The 10291-nt window shown below is 50.3% G+C and overlaps 1 protein-coding gene across 1 annotated transcript; it reads right to left on the bottom strand.

Moving 5' to 3' along the window:
- Positions 1–7038: 7038 nt before the first annotated feature.
- On the bottom strand, positions 7039–10291 carry LOC112887540 (probable glucuronosyltransferase Os01g0926700). The gene is made up of 2 exons (XM_025953729.1): positions 10136–10291; positions 7039–8376 (listed from the first exon to the last, which is right to left on the bottom strand). Exons 1-2 carry the CDS (start codon positions 10251–10253, stop codon positions 7232–7234), a joined length of 1263 nt encoding a protein of 420 aa, XP_025809514.1. The 5' UTR covers positions 10254–10291; the 3' UTR covers positions 7039–7231.

The following is a 10291-nucleotide window of genomic DNA, read 5'->3' as shown; positions in this document are numbered from 1 at the left end:
GGATTGTCCGGAGTATCCGGACATATGTCCGGACTCTCCGGACTCTTAGCATCTCAGCCTACGTGTCTCATCCCTATTGCTTCTAGTTTGCTCCTAATCGATATATCATATGTCCAGGCTATGGGACGTGAGCGTGCACAGGCTTCTTCCGGTCAGAGATGGCAAAAGCGCCGTCATGATCCTCAAATCCAAGAGGAGGAAGTTTCACCTCCTAGTCCTCCTCCAAGAGAACTTCGTCCTCGCCACCGTCCGGGCAAAGAGCCTGCAGGAAGCAGCTCACAAGCCCGTCCACCTCGTCAAGCTCCCTACATGATGCCAAGCATGGCAGTGCCTCCTCCTTCTCGGGCAAATCCATCAAGACGGGGAATTGCTTGGGATATCTGCCCTCGCACTCCTCCTCGTCTTCAAATTGAATATCCACAAGATCAACGCCAATATCCTAGGTGCCCAAAGCTTCACCGTCCTCAAATTCTCACTGAGTTTACTGTTTCCATGGGACGGAACTATTTCAAGTAGACTGTGGCTCTTACGGATGCACGCAAGGAGGATGTTTACAAGTATGAGAAGGCTGAAAATTTGGAAAGGAGATTTTGGTGTCAGTTGCATCAAGATTTCTACTCCTCCGTTGTCATGCGCAAGGGCAAAGCTCCCATTGTTCCTTGCAAGTATGTTGATTGGGAATATTTTGAGAGGATGAATGACCCATTCTTCAATCAAGCTATTGCCAAGTGCAAGGAATTTGATCTTTATGACATCATGGGTTTTCGGTATGATTGGAATGAGGAAATTCTTGCTCAGTTTCACTCCTCTTTATATTATGATGCAAGGCAAGTTGCTTTCTTTTGGACTACCGAGGGAGTGAAGTACGGAGTTGATTACATGACATTCTCTAGACTCGTTGGACTTGGCTCAGAGGATGAGAAGAGAGATCCCATTCATGTGGAACATCAGTTGAAACCAAGTCAATTACCGGCTCTTTTCTACAATCCTATTCTAGCGGAAGCCGGCAATGCAAGCACTCTTCAACCTTTCTACTACACCATGAACCAATTTTTTCGTGCCACCATTGATGCAAAGGATGGTGATGCCACTGCTCTTAGGTACTTTGCTTGCAATCTCCTTGCCCGTGTTATGCCCGGTGGGCGACCCTTCTCTATTATGGACTTTATTTGGAATGAGTTAAGGAGGACGATGAATGATCCACAAAAGTTTCTACCATCTGCTCCTTACATTATGTATATGATTGAGAGGGTTACAAAGGTCACCTTCCCCAAGGATTGCAAGCATGCTGCACTGCATCTTCGTCCTCGATCCGGTGATGCACCGCACGCCCCTCCTCTTCATGCCGGTGCCACAAGGAACCCTCGGTTTGACCCAGCTCCATCTTATTCGGGTCCTTCTTCCTCTCGTCGTGGTCATCATGATTCTTTTATCAAGAGAGCTCTAAAGAGCATATTCTACATGTGCAAGACTGCAACTCAAGAGATCAATGAAAACCGCCGTGATATTATTGAGATTAAGAGTCACTTGGGGCTTCCGGCGGATCCATACCATGAGTTGCCCGAGTTTGATGACCCATTTGCCGAATGGGATGCTGCGGATGAGGCCGCCACTGCTGCTGCCCATGCTCCTCTTCCTCGCCCACGTCAGCGCACACGTGCCCCCACACGATCCCGTCGCTCTCCTCCTCGTGGCCAAGAGATATTTGATGAAGAGGAAGAGACCGAGGAAGAAGCACCTCCAAACTACCGCGAAATTCCCGATTCGGATGAGGATGAGGACACCTCCGATGAGGATGCCCAAGATGATGATGAGTAGAAGACCTTCTTGCCATTTTTCCTCTCCTTTTTGGCACTTGATGACAAAGGGGAGTGAAGATGTCATTTATGCACTCATTTGGGCTTTGTATCAACTTTATGCGTTTCTTTTGAACAATTTGTCATGTAAGGACTATGTGGTGTAAACTTTGTAATGTGTGCTACTCTGTTGTCTACTAGTTTTTCAGTTTGTTTTTAAGGATGAGCTGATAGTGTGATCTTAATTTGATTATGATGCAATGTTATTTTTCTGTGTTCTGACCTGATGGTCCGGATACTCCGGACAATCTTCCGGATACTCCGGACACATGGTCCGGAGTCTCCGGATTGAAACCCGGAGTCTCCGGGTTATCTTGATCAAACACTAGTGTTTCTTGATTATATGACATGACTTTTGCATCACACACTTTTCAGCACACACACATGCTCACCCCACTGTAGAATGTATAAAGAGTTTCCATATCTTTTTCTAAATATGCCAATCTTGACTTTAGAGAAGTCAATTTGAAATTCAAATTCATGGCATACATTAAGGGGGAGCTCTTTACATGCTTAAGATTACATTTTTATGGTTATCAAATGAGATACATGTGGGTTGTCATCAATCACCAAAAAGGGGGAGATTGAAAGATATCTAGGCCACTAAGTGGGTTTTGGTGATATATGACAAAGCACATGTATATTTAATCGTGTTATTAAGCATGTGTGCAGGTGCTAATGGTGACTAAGCAAAGCTTTTAGAGAAGCGTGAACCCTCAAAAAGGATATGAAAAGCGGCGTCCTCAAGTGTTCTTAAAGACTAGATTTTATTTTTGAAATTGAGTATAGGAACGCCGTACTATCAAGGGGAACTGTGATCCACTAGTGTAGACATGGTAGTTGTGCTCAAGAGAACCCACAAAAATCATAAGAAACCATCTCAACACTCAAAAGGGGACTTAAATGTGAAATTCAGTGTCTAACCCGGAGTGTCCGGGTCCCAGTCCGGAATGTCCGGACAGAATGTCCGGAGTATCCGGACGTATACCCGGAGTGTCCGGGTTACTGTTACCGGTCTGCAAAACCAGTTTGGTCCGGAGTCTCCGGACCCCTATGTCCGGAGTATCCGGACATATACCCGGAGTTTCCGGGTACCGCTCTCCCAACGGCTAGTTTCTGGGAGAGGGGGTATAAATACCCCATACCCCCCTCTCACTCTCTCTCTCTCTTGCTCATTTTCGACCAGAACTGCAGAAAACCCAAAGAGAGCCTTCTCACTCCCCATTTGTTTCATTCTTGAGTGATTTTCGTTGGGGTTTGAAGTGAGATTGTTGCAAGAGCTAAGATTGTGCAAGTAAGCCTTGATTTCATCTCTTGAGCACATCAAACCAAGTCTAGCCCGTGGATTCTAGTTTATTACTCTTGGAGCTCCAAGCTCCTAGACGGCTAAGCGTCGCTTGTGATTGCGTGATTGGTTTGTAAGCATCACAGCTGGTTTGTAATCTTCATTCCTTTCCGAGGAATTCATAGTAAAGTGTCCCTAGGGTTTGAGCGTTGGTCTCACCCTTGGGAGAGGAGCATAGGAGTTCTTGAGCACCATCTCTTGAATTCTTCCTCAACGGAGACGTAGCTCCTTTGGTAGTGAACTTCGGGAAACAAATTCTGTGTCTCTCTCGCAATTTTAGTGTACATTTGCATTAGTTTGCTTGTGAGACTAACCTTTTAGGGTTTGAGGCCGATCTATCATTGTACAAGTCTCAGGAGTAAAACTACTGGTGAGAAACACTTCAAAAGTATCACTTGTCCTTCTAAATTTATTGGATTCAATTTACAGCATCTCTATCTGTGATTAGTAGCATTTTCTCTCATATCCGGATAGTCCGGACATTATATCCGGAGACTCCGGACACTGTATCCGGAGTATCCGGACATATATCCGGAGTATCCGGACACTTGTGTTGCTAACCGTGCTCGAAGTATTTTTAAGTTGCAGATTAGCCTATTCACCCCCCCTCTAGGCATCTTGAGGTCCTTTCACTATCGACTAGCAAGCACAAGTATTATTCAACAACGCTTGCCGCGATGCTCGCCGGAGCCTCCATGGCCGCACACGACGCTCACCGGCTACCACGCTTTGCACAACGCTCACCGGACTACCGGAGCCTCCGCGGTAGCACTGTCGCACTCACAGAGTCGCCGGAGCTGCCGCCACGCTCGCCAGAGCCTTCACGTTCGCATTTTCCGGAGCCTCAGGTTGCCGGAGCAAGCGAATGCAGCGAGCGCGGATGGAAGCTAAATGACGGAGCCGGTGAGGAACGAGCGGAGATTGAGCAGAGGTCGTGATTTCCTTTTCTTTTACATAGGGCCCACAACTCTTTTGCCACAGGAGTCGACTCTTCCTTCGACTCCTCCTTTTTGCGTACGTGGCTGTCTCTCTCATCGAGGATTCAACTCGCTACTGCGGATGCCCTTAGGCTGGTGCCGATGGGGGGCGGTACCGCCCCCCTATCGGCGCGGCGCAGGCGGGAGGTGGGCAAGTGGGAGAGAGAGGGCGGGATGGATCCCGCCGGGCGGGAGCGCTATCGCCCCGCTCTCGCCCGCGTTGGCAGGCGCGCGGGGGCGGGAGGCGGGCGGGAGCGAGGTGGCGCGCTAGCGTCGCCGTGCGCGGGCGAGAGGGGTGGAGCGGGAGTGACGTGGCGTGTTTCGATTGGTCCACGCGGACTATCTAGCCGTTATTTGACCGTTTGAACTCCAAAAAAATAAAAAAAATTGCAAAAAATTTCAAATTTCATCCCCAACCCCTTTATAAATGCCCCACCCGGTTTTCACTCCTTCCACACCCCCATTTGAGCTCATTTTTCTCCTCTACAATCCAAAATCTCTTCCACCATGACCGGTTGGTCTCCAGATTTCCATACCTTCACCGATCTCTTGCAGTCCGACGGGTCACAAGCATCTCCCCAAGATGAGTCTTCTCCGATGCATCACCGCTCTGATGTCAATTCTTCGCCGCAACCCCGGGCATTATCCCCCCTGCTGCACCTCCGGCTCCGGGGGCACCTCCATCGCCATATCATTATCCGTACAGTCCGTACTCATACCCACCATCTCCATATGCTCCACCTCCATATGCTCCACCTCCAGGCACAAGGAGCGGGACTGAAGGTCCGTACCCACCACTTTCGTACGCTCCACCTCCATATGCTCCACCTCCATACGCTCCACCTCCATATGGTCCATACTCACCACCTCCGCACGCGGCACCCACGGTTCCAAGCCCCGTCTCCGTTGAGTCTCAAAATGAAGGAGCGGGAGCGACCGAACCAAAGCATCCAAAGAGACTTGACTGGACGATTGCGGAGGAGAAAAAACTGGTAATTTAATTAGTGTTCATCTATTTAAATATCGTGTTTTTTTTAAATTACTAACAATATGTTCGGGCTAGGTACATGTTTAGATTTATCACTCGAATGACTCTATCACCGGCAACAACCAGACCGGTTTGAGTTTTTGGGGCCAAATAGCGGAGACCTTCAACTCTACCGCGGAGCCGTCCCGTCGTCGCACCGCGAAGCAACTGAAGGATCATTGGAACGTGTACAACCGCGAGGTGACCCTGTTTAATGGATACTACATCCAAGAAGAAAGAGTACGTCAGAGTGGAGCAGACGATGCAATGGTCATGGAGGGGGCAATGGCGAGGTACGAGAACGACCCGAAAGTGACGACAGCATTCAAGCTCCATCATTGGTGGAGAGCTGTTCGCCACGAACCCAAGTGGGCAGCAAAATATGGTCCTGGCAGTGGATCCGATGTGAGTAGCAAGAGAACCCGTCTCGGAGTTTCGGATGAGTACAGCTCCAGCGGAACAGAAGACACCGAGGAAAACAATGAGACTCGTCCAATAGGCCGTGATAGGGCCAAGGCGGCTAAGCGGAAAGAGAAGGCTAAGGGGAAGGAAAAGGGGAAGGAATCCTCATCAAGCAGTGCGGTAGCAAGTAAAGCATTTGCAATGAAGAACATGTAGGGTGGTTTAGTGAAGACTAAACTATTCAAGCAATGGAATATAATGAAATCCCGATCAACCGCAGTTATGGACGAAGCAGAAAAACGTACTCATTTCAAGGTCGCCAAGACGGTGGAAAAAGAGCTAGACGAGAATTCGGAGGAGAATTAGAATTTTCTTTTAATTATTATGTATTTTTACTATTTTTAATTGCGATGTAATTTCTTTTTAATTATGATGTAATCGGTAATTTTTTAGTTGAATAAAATTAGTTTATTAAATTATTTTGCGTACATGAACAAAAGGGTGAAATAATTAAATCTGAAAAAAAACTGATGTGGAGGAGAGAGAAGTGAGAGGTAACACTGTAGACCGTAGCCCGTGTATTGGAGGCATAGGATGAAAGTGGGTGGGAGTGAGGGTGAGAATATCTGCCCCACCGCTGGACTCAGCCTTAGCACGTGGCAGGCCTTATCCTCTCGCGTGACTCACCTCCATTGCAGCAGCATGCTTCACCTCCAGAGCAAGGCAGAGCCCGCACCATCTCCCAGGGAGTCGCCCGCGTTGCCGCCCAGTCCCGGAGGCCCGCTCCTGCGGCACTCACTCCGGGAGGCACGCGGCCCCGACAGTCCGGCTACTGGCCCCGGCGGTGCCCGCTCCCGGAGGTGGTGCCGCTGATGCCACTTCGGTGGCGGTCCTGGAGGAAAAGCGCAACAACGGCAGCTCCCGTCGTCAAATCGGCCGGACCAGCGGAGGCAATGCGAGGAGGATGTGGCTGTGGTGCGGAGGCAAGGAGCGGTGGGGCCCGCGCTTAGCTGCTAGCCTGCTACGGTGCGGCTCTGCTGCTCAGCCTGCTCTCCCTCTTCTCTCTCGTTCTGTCTCTTTCACTCCCCTTGATCCCTCTTCTCTCAGCAAGGCCCCACGAGACGGTACAGGGTGTGGAGTAAAGGGTATATTTGTCCAGATTTTAGTATTTTGGGGCTCATTTAAGCGAAAACGTTATTTTATAGTCCACCGTCTCTCAGCAAGGGGATGTAATTTTATAGTGTCTCCTCGCAAGGGGATGTAATTTTATTGTCTCCCAGAAAGACACTCTTTTTAGTGGTTTGGAGCAAAGGACACCTTTTAACGGTGTCTGGCAGCAAATTTTGCCTCTAATCATAGATAAGCAGAAACACGTACACATCGGACAAGGTTGTTGCAGGGACATTATGTGAAGTCATGCACCAGGAGTAATAATCTCTGTAAATTTGGGTATGACATTCACATACGCAGGACAAGTCCTAAAACGCCTGTAGATATACGTGCATCACAACAGTTCGCAGCTATCTTCTACTATGGTGGAAGAAAAGAAAAAAAATGTACAATTGGCTGATGGCCAGCAAGCCCATCACCATTCAGCCATGGCAATTCGACGGCTACCAGCTAGCTACCACGGCTTGAGGTCCCCCGGCGGGCCAGCAGTCCAGTTGAGTACCGTCTGCCCGGGCCTCAAGAAGACGCCGTCGCCGTGCGGGAGCTTGCGCGCGAGCCCGTTGAGTATCTGGTGGAACGCGTCCCCGGGCTGCGACGGCTGCGGGAACAGCACGGCGCGCTTCATGGCCGGGCTGGCGAGGAGCCGCTGCTTCCTCAGCACCACCTCCGCCGGGATGGAGGTGAGGATGGTGTCCAGCCTCGGGACATCCTCCTCGGCGACGAACACGCCGATGTCCGCCCACGGGATGGCGTCGGCGAAGGGCAGCACGATGTCGTCCGCGATGACCACGGGGATGCAGCCGAACACCACCGCCTCCACCAGCCGGGGGCTCCACGGCGCCCACCCCAGCGGGCACAGGCAGAACACCGCCCGCTGCATGTCCTCGTAGTACGTCGCCGGGTGCTCCGTCGAGATGTCGAACAGCGGGTTGCTCCGGAAGTTCTCCCACACCGACGCGCGGGCGCCCCTCGCGTAGTACCCGCCCTCGGGGTCGTTGCCGGAGTCGTAGAAGAGGCCGCGGAAGTAGACGAAGACGGAGCGCGGGGTCCCGGGGGGCAGGAGCCGCGCCTCCATCCGCGCCGGCGGCGCGTACGGCGGGACGGTGATGGAGCCGCCCTTGAGGCACGCGTGGCGCCTCTGCCCGAACGTCTGCACCAGCGTGGCGCGCCGGAGCAGCGGGAGGATCCCGCGCGCCACGGCCTTCTCCTCCTTGAAGTGGAAGCAGGCCCCGAAGTCGTGCGGCGTGACGAAGAAGTGGTCGGCGCCCTCGGAGCGGTTCCAGTACGGCCAGCGCTCGGCGACGAGGCGGATCGCGCTGCGCATCATCCGCGGCGAGTCGAAGGGCATCGGGTGGCCCGAGGCGGTGAGGTCGCAGGTGGTGTACACGGGCACGAAGAACCAGTCGGCGTCCTCGGGGTCCAGGGTGCGGACGGCGCTGGAGAGGAGGGACCGGTGCACGAACACCTCCGTGGCGAACATGTGCGTCAGGCACCGCGGGTCCTTCTCCAGCAGCGCTGTGTTGTATCTGGCCGGGAGGTCGTAGACGTAGACCTTGAGCCGGCCGACAGGGTCGTCCTCCAGAACATCACCGGCACTGCCTGCATTTCATCAGGTTCAGAATGATGGCATACTGTATACGACGCATCTTTTAGTTTAGGCGCAGAATTGAGGCCTCGATCGTTTGCAACGTGTGAATTTTTGAGGATCTTTTGCAAGAATTATACAGTTTCTTTAGAAATTCATATTCCAAATAACCATTGTTTGAGCCAGCTGGGCCAGGTTGATCGAATGAGCACATCTGAATTTGTTTGATTTAGTAAACTGATGAAGGTGAACAACCGATCTAATTTTCGACAGAGAGGAGCAGCCCCACAGACCACACGCGGACACGCCCACACCGCCTCCGCCCTCCGCCGCCGCCGCCCTCCCTTCCCCGCGCCGCCTCCTCCCCGCAGTGGCGGCCTCCGGTCCGCGACCTTCACACACCGCGCCGCCTCCACGCACCTCTCATCGCGGCTCCCTTCCTGCCACCACACCTCCGCCGCGCCGGCAGTGGTTGTGCAGAAGAGCGTGGGGCACCCCCCGTTGGCGCTGGCACCATCGGGCTAGGAAATGGAGTGCCTATGGCGACAGGGTTTGGTGAGCATTGAAAGATTTCTGCTTTGGTTCAAGTTCTCAGGACATCCTGAGATCTAGTATACATTCAATGCTTGCCTAGATACACTGGTGTTAAGTTTTTATTATCGTTTCCCTTGACTCTTCAACTTGGAATTTTGATTTGGTTTCACAGTTAAACTGGAGGAGATTAATTGCTAAGTTCAAAATTCCTTGGTAGTGTAAGAGTCTGGACATTGTTTATGTCCATAGAGCTTGCAAAGTCAAAACTAATCAATTTTATTAATTTTAAAGGTTCTAATTGTTAGGATAATGACAATCTGGATTGCTCAGCACTTACTGTTACTGGATATACTAATAGCTTGAAGGTTCTAAGTCGGGGAGTTGGAGACACAAGTTAAGCAGGCTTCCGCTCAAATCTAATCCTGACATGAAAGTGATGAAACGGGTGTCATGTTTATTTTTATGCACAAATGAATAAGTCCATCTTATAATTGTTATTCATATTTCGTTTTCTCTTTCAGTACCAGCTTTTCTTTTTCCTTACTGGTTCCTGAATTACAGAGTCTTTTTGGGAAGACCATTCATGGAGAAGGATGTGCTGATGGACACAGCACAGCTATAGGATATGAACTATGAACAGGTGTCCTGATTGCTTGCCTTATCCATAGTCGTGCAACATAAGCCATCATTAACTCTCTAGGCATAGGTCATAATTAAATTGTAGAGGTACCATTATTGGAACTTTCAGAGCAAAATATGATGTATTGCTCCCCAGTTGTCTCATACAGGAAGGATGTATTTTTTAGGTCCAAGTTTCTACTCATGTAAATTTGAAGCTTCCACATCACCACAAACTGGAAGATCTCAAATGTCTGTTTTAATTTGTAGCCTATTGCCTTCAGATCTTCTCTAAAGCAGTAGCCAAAACCTACATTTCCTTAGAAAAAATGGAATTTCTTTCTTCGTCTTTCAGTTTATGCGTACGGAATACTGAACAAGGGAATGTAAACATTTCCCCTTTGCTAATGTCATCTTTAAGCAGTGGAGGTTTACTCTTTGCGGTTTATGCGTACTGAATACTGAACAAAGGGAATGTAAACATTTCCCCTTTGCTAATGTCATCTTTAAGCAATTGAGGTTTTACTCTTTGCAGAAGTATACAGGAGGCGCATCACAGCATTTAGGCAAGAAGAAAAGCGCGAAGGAAATAGCACAAGGAAAAGAAAACCCGCCTCGCACCTGATATCCTCTCTGTATGATGATCCTGCTTCACCTCCTGCGCCAGGGACCCACGGAAGAGCACTGCTGCAGCAGCAGTGCCAAGAATGGCGATGGCCAAGACTGGCCTCATCTTCATGATCCTCACAAGCCCCTTGGCAGCAGCTGTGTCTCCTT

The sequence above is a fragment of the Panicum hallii genome, chromosome 3 (genome assembly GCF_002211085.1).
Source record: "Panicum hallii strain FIL2 chromosome 3, PHallii_v3.1, whole genome shotgun sequence".
Lineage (NCBI taxonomy): Eukaryota > Viridiplantae > Streptophyta > Magnoliopsida > Poales > Poaceae > Panicum > Panicum hallii.
Note: the sequence above shows the minus strand (reverse complement) of the source record. Positions and strands in the feature narration are given on the sequence as shown.